Below are 16,541 nucleotides of genomic sequence, written 5' to 3' on the forward strand. Positions count from 1 at the left end.
AAATCCTACACAGCAAAGGCAAATTAGCCAAGAAAGGAATGACAATTAGCAAACAGATGGCATGATTCTGCATAAGAGGTAATTCAGCCTATCAACTATTTCCATACAATATACCATAGAGAAAAGAAAGTAACAGTAAGGAATTGTAACATATGAGAATGGATATTAAAGTAAGAACCTTCTAGTAAATGGGTAATAAGATACCTATATGATTCAACACTTAATAAACCCTTTTCATACATAATAGGTAATCCAAGCAGCTAGTAATCAATAACAGCAATAAAAGGAATATTTATCTACTCCATATTGAATAACAATTTACATAATAAACAAAAAACCGGGACACATGGTCAAAGTATCCAAGTTCTGAAACATCATTATAAAAAGTAAGAACAGCACATTACCTGAAATACAGGAGAAACACCAGATCAAGCATCAGTAATTGCAGTGGCCATAGTTTAATCATCACCAGCCCCTGTAGCAGACGATAGTTCTTGATCACCATACTCTATAGCAGTTGGCACATCTTCATCACCAGCTAGCTTGATACTGGAGATCTCTTCTTTGCCTGAAGCAGGAAGAAAATTTATTAATTTGGATTGGAAACATTGAAGGTGCTACTACCAGAATTTGGTGATAAACAGTTAAAAACTTCAGATATGAACACCCTATACCTGAAAATACTTCCTTGGTCAGAACTGTCTCAGAGTCCCTCTCAGCAACCAATTGTGATTCTGCCCCATTATAAGCAGCTCTTGCACCTGGACTACATTTATGCTCTTCATTCTCGGGGCTAGAAACATTTTTACTTGCAGCAGACTTCTCTTTTTCTTGTCCTTCAACTGCCAAGTCTCTGCCAGAAGAACCAGACAAATCTCTGAATGGAGTTTCAACTTCAAGTGGAGCTACCTCCTTGTCAGTCATTCCCAACTCCTCACATACTATGTGTGTTTTCACTTCAATTGTGGATTGACTGGTTTTAGGTTCTTTGAGTTCAGAATCAGAAATTCCATCTGTTACATCAGATTCTTTCTTCCCTTTTTCTTCAACAGCCACATCTATCGACGGAAAATTTTCAGACTTACCTACTGCAGCATTCTCAGCTGTAACATCCTTGTCAGTCATTCCCGACTCCTCACATATTGTATGTGTCTTCACTTCAATTGTGGTTTGACTGGTTTTAGGTTCTTTGAGTTCAGAATCAGAAATTTCATATGTTACATCAGATTCTTTCTTCCCTTTTTCTTCAACAGCAACATCTATTGATGGAAAATTTTCAGACTTCCCTACTGCAGCATTCTTGGCTATAACATCCCCTGTAGCAACCTCCACATGGATTTCTATGTTTTGTTTGGAAACCAAATGAGACTCCGCTGCTATTTCACAAGTTACATCTGCAGCTTTCGGTTGAGATTCATTAAGTTCATTATTTAAAGTTGAAAAATCTTCAGTTGGATCAGATGTTTGGTTCTTTGGTCCTTGATGTGCAGGATCTTGAATACTCAAATTCTCAGAGACAGCTGGTTGGGGCTCAACAGCTGTAGCATCAGGTAAAGTAATCTTCTTGTTCATTGTCTCAGAGTCTTGTTCCGCAACCAACTGTAACTCTGACCCAATTTGATATGTTCCACCAGGTTGAGCTTCATTTAGCTCAGAATTTGATTCTGAAGCATCTCTAGTGGCATCAAATGCTTTGTTACCTTGTACTTCAATTGCATGGTCTAGGACATGCAAATGCTCAGACCCTTCTATCAGAAGTTCATCAGCTGTTACCTCCCCTGATACTACTGACTTGTTATACATCCTTCCTATATTTTCTACAACAGCAGATTGTGATTCCACCTCATTTTTTGATGTTGAAGTATCTCCTGTGGCATCAGTTTCCTTACTCTCTTGTCCTTCAACAGTAAGATCTCGGATTGCCATATCCTCGGACTTTTCTGCCACCTGACCTGCATCTTCTGAGCCATCATTTATCTTCCCTGTGTTCTCTTCGGCAACTAACTCCAGATCTGCCACCTTTTTAGATGTTCCAGCAATTGTGCTGGATAGATGTTTATTTAATTCACCATTTAAAACATCAACCTTATCCTCAGCTCTTTTGCTCTCATGAGTCTCAACAGACAAACCATCGTGACACTGACCGTCAGCTTTCTCTGTTTGCCGCAGTACAATATCATCAACTTCATCTGAAGCAGACTCCTCACAAATGTTAGTTCTCATATCTTCCACCACAACCTGTTCTAATTCTGGGTGATTCTCAGATGACCCATCAGCTGGACAGAGTTGAGACACATCAACTTCAGAATTAGAAAGATCATCCTTTACATCAAAACTCAAGTTACCCTGTAATTCAGCTACGTAATTTGTGTCATGACGGCTGGCAAACGTTTCTGTTAGAGCCTCAACAGGTTCAGCATTTGAAGCAAGCTTAGGTGAAAGGGATTCCTTCTGGGCACCAGATTCTGTGCTGGGAGAAGTCTCTACAAAATCAACATGTGTCATGTCAGATTCACAAACCTCAGGTGTGACAGAATAGATTTGCTTCTGTTTTTCAAACTCTATCAGATTCATTATCTAAACTAGATAAAGAATAGTCCTTACCGGAAATACTGGGATGCAAGTTTGCTTCAGCAATTGCTTGTCGTTCAGGTTCACTTTGAGATGTTCCAACAGTGAAACTGGATTGGGACTCATTTCTAGGGCTTGGCGCAACCTCACTTACATCAGAATCTTTCATTTCGGGACTGTGTGCTGCAAGATCACTTCCACATTCTTCTGTTAGGGATTCAGCAACATTAACTTGCTCCTCAAAAGTTCTTTGAGATGTTCCAACAGTAAAACTGGATTCGGACTCATTTCTAGGGCTTGGTGCAACCTCACTTACATCAGAATCTTTCATTTCTGGACCATGTGCTGCAAGATCTTTTCCACATTCTTCTGTTAGGGATTCAGCAACATTAACTTGCTTCTCAAAAGTTTCTGGAATCCTATATTTTTCTTTCTCCCCCCTACTTAAACCTTTAGTTGTCTCCAATGACACGTTAACTGATAACTTATCTTGTTCACAAACCTCGGCCATTGCACCTTTATCGGAATGTGTTCCTTCTGCTGTTTTTTCAAGTTTGTCCTTGGCTGGTTCATAAGATCCACATACTGGAGGTTCATCCACTAAAGATTCTGCCTCAGTAGATGGAGAAGTAAATGATGCGATTCCCTTCATATTCAGATTGTCAGTCTCCACAGCAGGTGAAACAACAGTCTCCTCCATGGTGTCTCCGGTTTCCTGTTCTTTTCCAAGTATGCCACCAGCGAGATGCTCAGTGCTGGCTGCCTCAGCTTTAGAAACAAATGATTTATCCAGAGGAAGATCCTCAGTCTGTAACTGTTCAACATCAGTTTTTGCAGACACACTCTCAGACAGGCTTTGAGTTGATCCCGAATTAAAACTTACTTTCCCGGAGCCTACGGAACCCAGATATACCTCTGTCTCTGTGCTTGGACGGGGAACTAACTCAGAACTTGTGGGAAGGACCCCGCTTAAACTGCTGCTAGTTTTCCCTTCTGCATCTCCACTCTTGTTCAGATCGTCAGATGATGTAAGCTCCAAAGCTCCAATGGGAACTTCCATGTTTGACCCATCTATAGAATTAGTCTCAGTCTTTTCACCATCGTCACCCTTAGAATTACCTTCACTCTTTTCAACCGGGCAATCAGTAACCGGAGCCATTGATCCTGAAGAGGCAAGAGTGACATGGGATTGAGATGCATCTGTTTGTATAGCATCACACTGTGGCAGAACTTCATTACTCACTATATCTTCAGGCATCTTCCCAACAGAGTGAACTGAAGGTGTCTGAGATGCAGCTGACTGAACCTTCATTGTTTGTTGATCCTCAGTGAGAACTTCCTTTGTCGTGGAAACCTCACAACCTATATCTTCAGGCATTTTCCCAACAGAGTGAACTGAAGGTGTCTGAGATGCAGCTGACTGAACCTTCATTGTTTGTTGACCCTCACTAAGAACTTCCTTTGTCGTGGCAACTTCACAGCTAGGAACATCGCCACTGGCTTGTGATTCATCGGATTTGATAGAATTGCTATGTAGCTCAACTTCACAACACGCCATAGCTTGAGGGATTTGTCCTGTGCCAGGATATGGAATCTTTTGAGAAGCATCTAACTGGACAATAGCTGTTTGTTCCTGCACTTCCAGGAGAACCTCGTTAGTCATAGCAGTTTAATAGTTTATAATAGAAGTATCAACCTACCAGCAGATATACCAACCTGGGAAGGAGAATCATCAGAGTTGACCGTGTTAATCTGCGGCTCAACATGAGGACTAGAGCAACTTTTAGATGTAACAGATTGGACCACATTCTCCTTTTGCTGAGCATCATCGAGAGGATCTTCAGCAGTAGCAACGTCACCATTTAGATTATCACCCATTTGACTAGGAACCGGAATAGCATGGGATTGAGATGCATCTCTGTTGATTGCACTGTTATGTGGATTAACTTCACTAGAAACCATATTCTTAGAAATTTCCCCACCAGCAAAATCTGGAGTCTTTTGAGATGCAACCGATTGGTCTACTACTTGTTGAGATTCATTCTCACGCTTGCTTCTTGTAGTGGGCTTCCTCCCAACGGATAACCTGGTTCTCTTTTGTGGGGGTTCAATTAATCTTGGATCCTGAGCACTTAACCCTTCAGTAACAGCTGCAGTGACCAAATCCTGTCTCTTCCCCCTGCGCCGTGATGCCTCACTTCCAGTTTGAGCCTTGCGTCCTCGTCCTCTACCTGGCTTAGGTGCAGTGGGAGGAGTACTATACTGTGAAACTGATGAAATCACAGGCAATGGTGGAACTGGATCAGAAGTATGAGCAGTTACTACACCAGATTCTTGTTGACAAGTGCTCTTCAAGTTAGAAGAATCACATACAGAATTATGACCTGAAATAGAAGAAGAGCAGGACAATGTCATCCTATCTGATCCATAATCTAATTTGCCTGCTGCATTAGATGCTAAAAGAAGAGGAGTAAGTGCAGATGTATTTGTACCTATGCTGGAAGAGGGTGCAACAGCAGGAAGAGGGCAAACTGAACTTAGTTCCACGCAAGCAGACGATGATGCAGGAACAAGAGTAGGTACAACTGAATTGGAGTCCTTTGAAGTTAATGAATGAAGAGGAACAGGTGACACAGAACTCGTTTCCTTGCCAGCTGAAGGTGAACTATGAGGAACTACTGAAATTGAATTCACCTGCAGAGTAGCTTCGGTCTGGGCAGCAGAGAGGGAAAGATGGTCTGAATGGTTTCTGGAGGATGATTGAAGGACACCTGGAGGTGAAATTGAACTAGGGTCCTGACTGGCAGCAGATGATGGAATAACAGAAACAGTCGAAACAGGGGTTAATTCTTTGCTAGAGGAAGATGCTGCAAGAGGCACAACCGAATTCAGTTCCTTACTAGCATCTCTCATGGAAACAGGAGCATGACCAAGGTTTTTTGAACCCAAACCTGCCACCACCTGTGGCACCAGATCAGGCTCACCCACTGCAGGAGGTGTTGGGGGCATATGGTGAGTAGAACTCATATCATTCACACCTTGCGCTGCAGAGACAGGCTCACTTACTGCTTGAGTTGGAGGGGTGGGGAAAGCCTCTGCTGTAACATTCTGTTGTTTTCCTCTACGCCCTGGAGCTTCTCCTCCAGTTTGAGGCTTTCGACCTCGACCTCGGCCTCGGCCTCTACCTCGGCCCCTTCCCTGTCCACTTGTAGGAGGGCAAGGAGGACCAGACTGAGAAACAACAGCAACAGAAGGTACAATTGACTGATGGCTGGGAGCAACACCAGTTACATTCTGTAGGATGGTTGCGCTGGTACTTTCTATGGAAGAAGCACAAGGAAAAGACACAGAAACAGGCCCAGAAGTTGCCTGACTAGTAGAAGTATTTTCTGCAATGGTATTGCTATCCACCTTTACACTAGCTGCAATTGCTGAAATAACGACAGGGGACGGTGAAATTTCAGTCACTATTGCTGTCCTCCTTGGTCTTCCCCGGCCCCGTTTAGATGGCGGAGTCACAGTCACAGGGCTTTGTTGAACTATGGGTCCAACATGTTGTTGGGGAAGTTCTTGCACAGGCTGTTGAGAAAGTTCTTGCACAGGCTGCTGGAGAGGAGGCTGATACGGTGCTGGGGTTTGTATTTCACTTTTGGCAACAACAGGGTCAGGACAAGTGCCAGAGGCTGAAGGGGAATTCTTTTCTTGAATTTCTTCCTTTAGACTAGGTGATTGAGGAGACTCAGCAAGGCACATTTTCTCAAATTCCTCTTCAGTCCATTGCTCTTCATACGAACGAACCTAAGGAAGCACAAGAATTAAAATGAACAAACTAGTGAATAACAAATTATTTTATTATAAGAACTGAAAAAAGATATGGCTGCAAGTTCTGCAGTCTCCAAAAGTATAACCAACCTCTCTTGCTCTTTTTCCACGTCCATAATGTTGGATATCAAGACCCCCAAGACTCTGACCCTTCCTTTTTAACCCAGGGCTAGGAGCCACAACTGGCTTATCAGATATTTTCATTGCTTCATAGAATGGTTTCAAGTCATCATCAGTAAGAAGTCGAGAGGGCAAAGGAGGAATGAGTTCTGAACTTTGTGTTCCACTTTCTAAGCATAACTTCTTCCAGATTTCCTGCATTTTTATGCTTGAATTAGAAAAATAATGATGAACTAATTGGGTGGTAACTGTTCAGCTAGATTAGCAGGATTTCGTTCAGAAAATGAGAGAATTAAATAGCCTTGGGATAAAGTATTGACATGATTACCATCTCTTCTTCACGCCTTCTCCTGTCAACTGATTCAAATATATCAATCTCTGGCTCACTGCATGTAGGGAGTTAGAGATATGAGAGTTATGCACTTGATGGCGAATCTCACCAAATAGTTCTTGTAAATTCATGTTAAATACATTAGAAACACAGCATCGGTGCTATAGAATAAAAATGAATTGATGACTAGTCAGTAACCTCCGGCCCTCAACAACAAAAGAAAAAGAAAAAATAGAGGGGAGGCGAGAGGGAGGGGGGGACCAAATGCTAGTCAGCACTGAGCTTCAAATGCTGTTATTTCTGATTAATGAAATATTGGTACAAGAAGTGATGTGGCTTTGACATGCAGTTTCAGTACCATGCTACCTCGAGCTATGTTGCTCGGACTCTCCAAAAATGTTGCCGGACCCGTGTTGGATCCTCCGAAAATGCGGTACTTTGGAAGGATCCAACATGCATCAGTCAGCGCTTGAAGAGTCCGAGGAACATATGCCTGGAGTGAACTAGATAAAACCATCACACGGCGTGCTTTGTTATTCTGATGTAAGAAATGTCATATTGCACAAGTCATTGGAAATAATTTTAAGATAATCAATGAATTTACAGCAGAATAAGAGCACCTTTGCCGCTTCTATTTTACCTTCGTGCTATAAGATCATTCAAAGAATCATCATCAAGAACAGGTGCATCTTCCTCTTTTTTGCTTTCTCGCAAGAGGGCCTCCAAGTACTCCCTTCGGTCTTCCGCACTACATCCAAGTTAAAATACGTTTATAAGCACAATACATTCACCAAAGTAGTCAAAGGTTGACCAGAATTTCCAAATCTTCCTTCAAAAAACCTTGTGTTATTATCAAAGAATCCAGCAGTAATGCTTTGGTTAGCAACTCCAAGTTTATGCTCAGCAGCAGCTCTTACTTGTTCCTCAACAGTTTGGACCTAATTTTAACAAGGTAGTAGAAATGCATAAATTAGACATACCATAGGTGCAAATTGCAATGAATATTTGGATCAAGAAACTAACGACAGTATTTGATACATAAATGTGGCAACAATTAATGCAATGAGAAGCTTTATAAAGAAACTCTCGATGATCATTCAATGTCCAAGATAATCAGAACATATAGTTCTGAAGAAACCAAAAAAACCATCAGCTCTGATCTTTCAGGAATTCAGTGACAGTATTTGATACATAAATTGTTGCAACAATTATTTATGTTATTATTATAAATTGTACCAACAATTAATACGACATGAAGCATCATTGAGAAACTCTCGACGATCATTAAATGTTCAAGATCATCAGAACATATAGTTCTGAAGAAACCAAAAACCCATCAACTTTGCTCTATCAGGAAACCAAAAAGAATGCTGCAATTAATGAAGTAAGGTTCACCAGAATTTTTCATTGCTTTCATAAGAAGAATATTCACTTAACTAAATAATGATTGTCTAAAGACTACACAGTACACACTCAATTGTTTTTGAAATGGTGATTGCACACTTAATTGTTTTACCTGATCGCAGAAAGAAGGCAAAAAAGAAAAACGAACTGTATATTTGGCAACTTAGAGAACATGCTTTTCCATATTTTATTGTCTTTTCCTTCTCTGCAGCAGGCTAATGTGGATCCCATGGACATTTATCAAAATTCCGGCAAAGCTTTTCAAGCTACACATTGGGTTCTAAAAGCTAAGACTGGGTTCTCCTCATTGCCAAAAAGACTGTTGCCTCCCGTTTTTTTTTTTGGTTTGAACAGCTTAGTGTTATATGTAAAAGAACCAGCACTAAGAGAGTGCTGTCATTACATCCAAAAAGGAAGAAAGGTAAAAAGAAAAGGGATGCCCTGAATGTCTATACAAAAGCTTCTAAAAGCTGCAAAAGGGATTCACCGTCACTAGCCAACTCCAATTTACATAAAAAAGACAACATCCATGATGCAATCAGACTCAACTTCTAAACAGAGCTTTCTTGTCCTCAACATATATTTCTCTTTCCAGATACACCACCATATGCAGGCAGGTACGGTGTCCCCCCAGAAAAAAAGGACAGTTTCCTCTTAACCCAGAGTAGAAATGAAAGGAAGTACTACAGTATAATACAATAACGGATTAACGGAACTAAAAGAAGACTGGTTTCATCTACAAACATGCAAGAAACAAAAAACAAAAGGTATTTTACTAAAATTATGCCAAGTTTCTACATCTATCCTTGAAACATAATAATCACTAGATTGACTACAAAATCTTATCCCGCTAGGCACAAGAGGGAGCATTGTTTCAGTCACTAGAGTCTAGACTGGAGAATGAAGATTTCATGGGACACCGGACATGCATGTGTTAGTATCTAGAAATGACAGGAATAACGAGCTAAAGATACATCTTGAGAAATAGTGAGCTAACAATGCTAATTACAGTAAATAAATCAGAATGACCCATCTGATCCGCATAACAGGAGGCCACAGTCATAACAAAGCAGATTTAATACTAATTTTACAGCATGAACAACCAGCAGTGTGCACAAATAAAAGCATGAAACTGCAAATGCATGAACAGACAAGAAGTCAAAAGGCATTTACTGTTTCTAATCGAAGAACAAGAACATCCTTCTTTTGACCTATCCTATGAGCCCTTGCTTGTGCTTGAAGATCAACCTAAATGCAGCAAACCAAGAGAGCAATAAGTGAAAGCCACATAATCAAAATATAAAAGATCCTCAAAAGAGTAAGTTTGAGCTTTTGCCTGAGGATTCCAATCTGTGTCAAAAATTATAACTGTATCAGCAGCTTGAAGATTTACTCCAACACCTCCAGCACGAATACTGGCACCATTTTAGAATGGATCAGTCTTAAGAGAAAATGTTTACATGAATGAAGAATGCAGAGAAAAAAGAACAAGAATGTCAAAACATGTCCTACAAACAACCCACTCGTTCTTTATTTCCAAGAAAAGATAAAACCCTACTCTCATTATCCCAGTATACGCAATGTTCCAGCTTGGAACATCGTCTATGACACTGTATTCTATACTTTTTGTTTTGACAAGGTAACAGACTGTAAATAGATCATCAATGCAAAGTGTTGGAAGCCAAAATTACGTTATTGAATCTACATCGAAAAGAGTAAAACAATAACTAACACTAAATCCTATTTCATCTTACAAGGATCCTAGGATGTCTACTATAGAAACTGGGTCATCTATATACTCTGAGCTGCACCAAACCAATAACAAAAACTTATAATGCAAATTCATTTTTAAGTTTTGCAGAGAGCTGCTATTGCCTTCAAAGCACCTAGAGTTTCTCTCTTTCCAAATGGTCCATCATAATGCTGGGAAAATTCTCCATCTGTTTATGTTAGTGCTACCACCGCCCTCAAAATTCCAGCTAGTTAGTGCCTCCCCTGTTCTTCCCGGCAATAGTCTACCTTATGCCTCTGAAGCTGGTAAATAGATTCCAAAGCTGGCTAACCACTTTACAATCAGGAAACAAATGGTTAATTGTCTCTGCATTATGCTCACAATAATAACATCTGGAGCACATATGCTTTCCCTCTTCTGTAGATTCTCCTGAGTTAAAACAGCTTCTTCCAAGACCAAGCAAGTGAAAATAGTGTATGGAATTTTTACTTTCCCCATAAACTTCCAAGGTAAAAATCTGATCTGAGAACCCATCTGATTCAGTCCTTATAGGTAGAGCTTACAGTAAAAATGCACCTTAAGAGTGTCTTCTCCTTCCTGTAGCCCCTTGCACTGGTCTAGAGTGCCATAAAAGTTGGCCAATCTTTCCATCTCCCAGTCTTGCATCAATTTTCTATAGGTCAAGTTCTAACCTTGATTTGGCCCTAAGTTGCTCAGACTCTTCACTTTTGGTGCCGCACCCATGTCGACATGACATGGGTGTGGGATCCGTGTCCGATTTGGTCAACGGATTTTAGGTACTTTAACCAAAATCGATGGGGAAAGTCTAGACAATTTTTATGATTCCTATAATCAATACTAAAGTTAAGGTGAAATTGAAGAAAATTGAATACCTTTTATATAGAAATTTCTATGTCACTCCTTTTCCTTTAATCTCTTTCCAGGATTCTCCTCGAGTTCTCCACATAATATCTCATAATTTAGGTTTTATAACTCTTTTTTAGATATTTTAATTATTTTAAGGTGAATCCCCGCACCCGTATCCATACATGGATCCATATCCCCGAATCTTAAAAATTAGATCATGAAGGATCCGCACACGTATCGAACACCCGCACCCAAGTCCGAGCAACTTAGAATTTTGGCCACACTTACTGTAAAGTGGAATCCTGTTGCTGATTTAAAATATAAATTTCATGGAATAGTTGCTTAAGACTTCCATTCCCTGTCCAGTTATCTTCCCAGAACAAGATCCTCTAACCATCTGTCACATTAAAACTAGTTCTTGCAAAGAATACATGTCACAGGTTCCTGATTGATCTCCACAAACTTGTTCCATATGTAGTGTTTACTTCTTTTGTCCTCCAAAACCTTCCTTTTCATACGTAACTTGTATCACAGTGCCCCATAAAGAGTACTCTTCCTTAGGTAGTCTCCTTAGCCATTCTTCATCAGGAAACTTCTGTTCTGCTTTCTCAGATTTCTGATTCCCAGCCCTCCATCATTCCTAGCCAGAATTAAGGTATTCCATTTGACTAAATGATAGCCTTTTTCCTCCTCTCCTTGCTTCAGAAAATTCCTCTTAACAGCATCGACTCTTCCCTCTACATTAGCGGGAAGAGTAAATAATGACATCAAATAAGTAGGTTAGGCATCTAATACAGAGTTGATCAGGACCAATCTACCACCCCGAGACAAGTATTATGGTTTCCATCAAGTCAATCTTTTTTCACATCTTTCCATGATATCATTCTTTCGCATCTATCAGATCCATAAAATAATTAATACTTGGAAGATAATGTGATGCAAACCTCATCACACTAACTTCTCATTCGCTATAACATTTTCTCTGATTCTACCGAAACAATATGCAAATCAAATTAACTTATCAAACCCCATTGTAATCAAACTAAATCGCAAGTAAAGGGACAACATAGTAATATTCAGTTAGATTTAGAAATGGAGTTCGGAACTAGAAACTATACATTTTGAACACTCAGTTAATCTTCATTGTGATATAATAGGACTTTAACCTATTGTCTGCAAATGTTGGAATCAACAGCAGTGGAGTAAACTTTATTAGTTTATTTTGGTGGTTAATGAAGTTTCTTTTTCTTTTGGTATCAAAACTCACAGAAAATTAAAATTAAGTTTTCGGCAAATTTTCAATTTTGCAAATCTTCATTGTGATCATGGTAAGGACAAAATGAATGATTATTGAGAAGACTACATCCTTTAAACCCAACAAACTTTGAATCTAAGGCAATTCTAAGTTAGTCATTTACCTCAACAGAAATATAAAGAAGGGAGAATTAGGCTGATTGAATTTATCAATAAGGGCACCTCTGTCACCCCCACACGTATGTCCATCCAAGCGAAGGTACTTATATTGCTTCCAGCAGAGATAATCTTCCATTACATCAAGCAGCCTGGTCATTGTTGAGAAAAGCAAGACCTGCAAAATGACCAAAAAAGAACATGATCAAGAAGGAATATATCTCGTGTCTTTATTCTCTTTGACGCCTCATCTCTCAAAAGGATTTTGATCAACAAAATAGCAAGCATCAGAATCCTCTCAAATGACAATTGAAGTCAAGGTGCCAGGTAAATACTTTATAAATGGCAAAAACAAGATCAACCGCTACAGAACAAGGAGAAAGAAAGGATTATAAGGCCAAATAAAACCAGCTATTAAGAAGGCTTAACAGTACATGAATATGCACAACCTCAAAGAGTGATCTAGAAATAATAAAGATTTTCTTCAAAAAACAATTTTGAAATGCAAACACGCTATTTTGTACCCGGTGATCTGTTGCCTTAAGTTTAGGCAGTAATCTGTCCAACATCTCAAGCTTCCCACAAAGTCTCACAAAGGTTGGCAGATAATGCTTAGGAACTAGCTCATGAACCTGACATATAAAACATAATAATTAGACAACCAAAAGGCGACAACTTGCCACCTTCAGCAATTCTGAAGATAAAAGACGAGTACAAAATACATGTTCTCTTAAGAAGCAACACGTGCATGAAATTGTCCAGTTATACCTTCTCTTCACATCAATTTTAAAATCATAAAGATATACGAATAGAAGAGGGAGAAGCAAACCTCCTCCACATGAAGCTGGCTAAGATACGGATGATTGCAAATGTTGCGCAGCTCCATAACAGAATTGTGGACTGACCGAGCCTAGAAGGAAGAGTGTGAAGGGTAAGAGCTAAGAACACAATACCTGAGTAAGCATCTTTTCTTTTCTTTTATGATAAATGAAAAGAATCTGTTTCATAATATGCACCAATGACTATGAATAAGCATATATGTTCATTTCTAACTGCAGGACTACTAGTGGACATTGAACCTCATATAACTAAGGAAATTAATAACATAAAAGAAACACAATTACCGAATAAATGGTCCGAATACTTTTGGACACTCACATAAACATATACAAGCACAATTCTTTTTTATATACATATATGAGCTGCAATAGATGTTATGCTTAATTTTTCTCAAAAAAGAATTAAATGATATTTCCAAGCATGAATCATTGAACTCAAATAACAGCAGAGAGGCTAAACCTTTGAAGTTCCGAATGCACCAAGGTTGTCTTCCACTCGCTTCATCAAAAGCTTCTGATACGAAGAAGCTTCACATCTAACCAGTCTTTCAATCTTTGAAGGCAATTCATTCTCAACCTAAGATACGCATTTGAAAAGACAGAGGCATAAGCTCTCAACACTGTCAATAATTGAATGCTAGAAGAATCTTAGGAAGAAACTTTTGATCAGACGACGAATCTAGACAAGTTAGATAGCATATGGCAGCATATACTGTATGAAGTTATTGTTTGTTTCCTGGCACTATCAAAAATCTGAAAGACTGGAATAACCAACAGACTATCCATCCTCTTAGCGACATAAGTAACAAACTCTGAGCAAATATATCTAAATTTTCACCATGTGTTCTATAAGACTCATCACCAGTTATGGTTATGAAATATGGGGAAGAAAATGATTCATTTCAACTATACAAGATAATAAATAAGAAGTCGTCACAAGTGTGAAAAATAGTGGGAGGATGTACAGGGTTCCCCATGACTGTGGGTTCACACAGGATCTTCCCTGAGCCCGTAATATTCACCAAGTTATGGATGAGTTAACTAAATAGTATGCAAAATGAGGTTCTATAGAGCATGTTACTTGGAGATGAAATTGTGTTAATGAATGAATTAGTGAGAGAGCCATCAATAGCTTGAGCCAAGGAAAATATTGTGGGGAGTAAGAATTTTAGACAAGTAAAATCAGAACAGAATATATGCACTATAAGTTTAGCCATTACAAAGGGGGTAAAACTTTGGTATTTTTTGCTTCTGTAAATAATGTTCAGCTGTTACAGCACATCTTTTGAGCTTGTTTCTATATAACATTATCTTACCTTTTTCAAAGAAGAAAATTATTCATTACAAGAGGAATAAAATTTAAAAGAAAGACTACTGAATGATAGTGTCTAAATGCAGAAAATTTGAAGTTTCTAGCTTTAGTGTCACCAAGAGAATGCTATTAGTCGTGTTTCATCCTGGTTGTGGTGTAATTTTATCTTGTTGAATAACTTTGAACTAGCAACTAACAAGGATGAAACCAGAAATATTAGCTGTGAATTGGATTTTCATTTTTGACTTTTGAAATCATGTTACTAGTCTATGTTGTATGGTGCCCAGCCAAGAACTATCGGAGATGAAAGTTGTGGAAATGAGAATCCCACGATGGATGCTTGGGCATACTAGGAGATATAGGATTAGAAATGAAGATCTTCGTGGCAGGTGGGAGTGGCCTAGGTAGAAGACAAGATGCGAGGAAGCGAGGCTTTAGTGTCACCTAGCTGAGATGGTCCAGGCACGTGAAAAGGGGAGGCATGGATGCGGAGGTGCGAGAGGTTAGTAATGGATGGTGTCAGGAGAGGTAGAGGTAAGCCTAAGAAGTATTGGGGAGAGGTGATTCGATTGGACATGTCACGTTTTCAGGTTACCAAACACATGACCATATAGATAGGAGATTGTGGAAGACAAGGATTAGAGTTGAAGGTTAGTAGGTAGTTGAGAGTTGTTTCACTACCCCTTCTCACGAGTTGTCATAGTATTGCTGTTGTAGTTCAATATTTGTTACTATATGTTGTTTCTTCTACTTCGATAATCGTATTATTTTGTTGTAGTTACTGCTCCCTTGAATATTTTGTCATGCTTTCTACAATTTTTTTGTCACGGCATCTTCACTTCCATTATTTCCTTTTCCAAACTGCTTTCATTTGTTTTTCATTGAGTCAAGGGTCTACTGGAAACAACCTCTCTTCCTCCCAAGGTCTGTGTACACTCTACCCTTCTCAGACCCCACTTGTAGGACTACACTAGGTATATTGTTGTTGTTGTATTGGTGGGGCATCAATAAAAGCTTATGATTAAGAAAAAAAAAGCACAATAAGCATCGTTCAATGATAGAATTTGATACATATAGCATGAGGTTTGACAACCAATTGAATAGGGGAAGTGCATACTACGGATGAAAAGATATACCTTGTGTTTCAATCTCCTAAGAACAAATGGACGCAAAACTTGGTGCAGACGGTTAATGATCAAAAGATTTTCCTCCTCTGAGAGCAAAGCCTAACAGCAGGAAAAGCAGATTAATCAGATCAACAAAGTACTAGAAATAACTCAAGCAACAATGAAGTCGTACTTCAGAGTGGAAATTGTAAGAAGCATACTTCATCAGGTGAGCTGTCACCGCTCTCAAATGGCTTGTTAAACCATTGTGAGAAGTCTTCTGATGAATTGAAGATATTTGGCAAAAGGAAGTTAAGTAGTGCCCAGAGCTCCTCAAGATTGTTCTACATAAACAGAATAATGTATACATTCAGATCACATCAGCACCAGAAGAAACAAAACAATAAGTAGTACATCATGCTTATATGTCATGTAAGAATATGAAAGAAATTAAAAATCCCATAAGACAATATAAACCTGAAGAGGAGTGCCCGTCAACAGTAACCTATGATTACTGCGGTAGTGCTTCAGATCAGCATTCAACTTGCAAGAAGCATTTTTTATGCGATGCCCTTCATCAATTATGATATAGTGCCAATGCACTTTACTTAGTTTTGGTCTATCATGTTTGTTCATTAAATACTCATATGTCGTCAAAAGAACATTGAACTTTTGATGAACAATTCTTTCCCTGCAATGACAAGTTACCCAATAATTACAGCATGAATGCAATGGAAGTAATGAAACAATAATAGAATTTCTAGACAACAGTATGAAATAATTGATATGGCGTACTTGAAAAGCTTCCTCCGCTCTTCTGGTGGTCCAGAATAAACTATCTTGAGCATATCTGGTGCCCAAAAGTTTATCTCTGACTCCCATCCGGATAGGACAGAGGATGGCACTACCACCAGAAAAGGTCCTCTGTCATTTTTGGTTTCCATCAGGTAACACATAAGGGATATAACCTACAAAGTTGTCTTCGTGAGATCCTCCAAATATTCACGAGTAAATAACTTTGAAATTA

At 39.1% G+C, this 16,541-nt stretch overlaps 2 protein-coding genes across 7 annotated transcripts in view; both read right to left on the reverse strand.

Annotated features, from left to right (window-relative positions):
- LOC125837883 (ADP,ATP carrier protein, mitochondrial) overlaps positions 1–9,230 on the reverse strand; it is a 216,499-nt gene extending 207,269 nt beyond the window's left edge. Inside the window, exon 1 of the mRNA XM_049516957.1 lies at positions 9,227–9,230. The gene's annotated coding sequence lies outside the window, so the exon portion shown is untranslated. The remainder of the gene's footprint in view (positions 1–9,226) is intronic.
- LOC125837872 (chromatin structure-remodeling complex protein SYD) overlaps positions 1–16,541 on the reverse strand; it is a 32,810-nt gene that overhangs the window by 840 nt on the left and 15,429 nt on the right. For 3 of the 6 annotated variants that reach the window (XM_049516943.1, XM_049516940.1, XM_049516939.1), the window contains exons 18-35: positions 16,310–16,482; positions 15,992–16,205; positions 15,736–15,858; positions 15,545–15,634; positions 13,557–13,673; positions 13,087–13,167; positions 12,782–12,889; positions 12,266–12,435; positions 9,585–9,663; positions 9,422–9,496; positions 7,685–7,782; positions 7,485–7,592; positions 6,842–6,899; positions 6,484–6,708; positions 4,288–6,369; positions 2,605–4,204; positions 675–2,483; positions 405–568 (exon numbers count right to left, since the gene is read on the reverse strand). In XM_049516943.1, the coding sequence (XP_049372900.1) occupies positions 459–568; positions 675–2,483; positions 2,605–4,204; positions 4,288–6,369; positions 6,484–6,708; positions 6,842–6,899; positions 7,485–7,592; positions 7,685–7,782; positions 9,422–9,496; positions 9,585–9,663; positions 12,266–12,435; positions 12,782–12,889; positions 13,087–13,167; positions 13,557–13,673; positions 15,545–15,634; positions 15,736–15,858; positions 15,992–16,205; positions 16,310–16,482 (7,320 nt within the window). In that variant the 3' untranslated portion in view covers positions 405–458. The remainder of the gene's footprint in view (positions 1–404; positions 569–674; positions 2,484–2,604; positions 4,205–4,287; positions 6,370–6,483; positions 6,709–6,841; positions 6,900–7,484; positions 7,593–7,684; positions 7,783–9,421; positions 9,497–9,584; positions 9,664–12,265; positions 12,436–12,781; positions 12,890–13,086; positions 13,168–13,556; positions 13,674–15,544; positions 15,635–15,735; positions 15,859–15,991; positions 16,206–16,309; positions 16,483–16,541) is intronic. The other 3 variants (XM_049516941.1, XM_049516942.1, XM_049516944.1) reach the window with 3 other exon arrangements.

Source organism: Solanum verrucosum, unplaced genomic scaffold, assembly GCF_900185275.1.
Source record: "Solanum verrucosum unplaced genomic scaffold, falcon-dt-bn FXZP01000262.1, whole genome shotgun sequence".
Classification (NCBI taxonomy): Eukaryota; Viridiplantae; Streptophyta; class Magnoliopsida; order Solanales; family Solanaceae; genus Solanum; species Solanum verrucosum.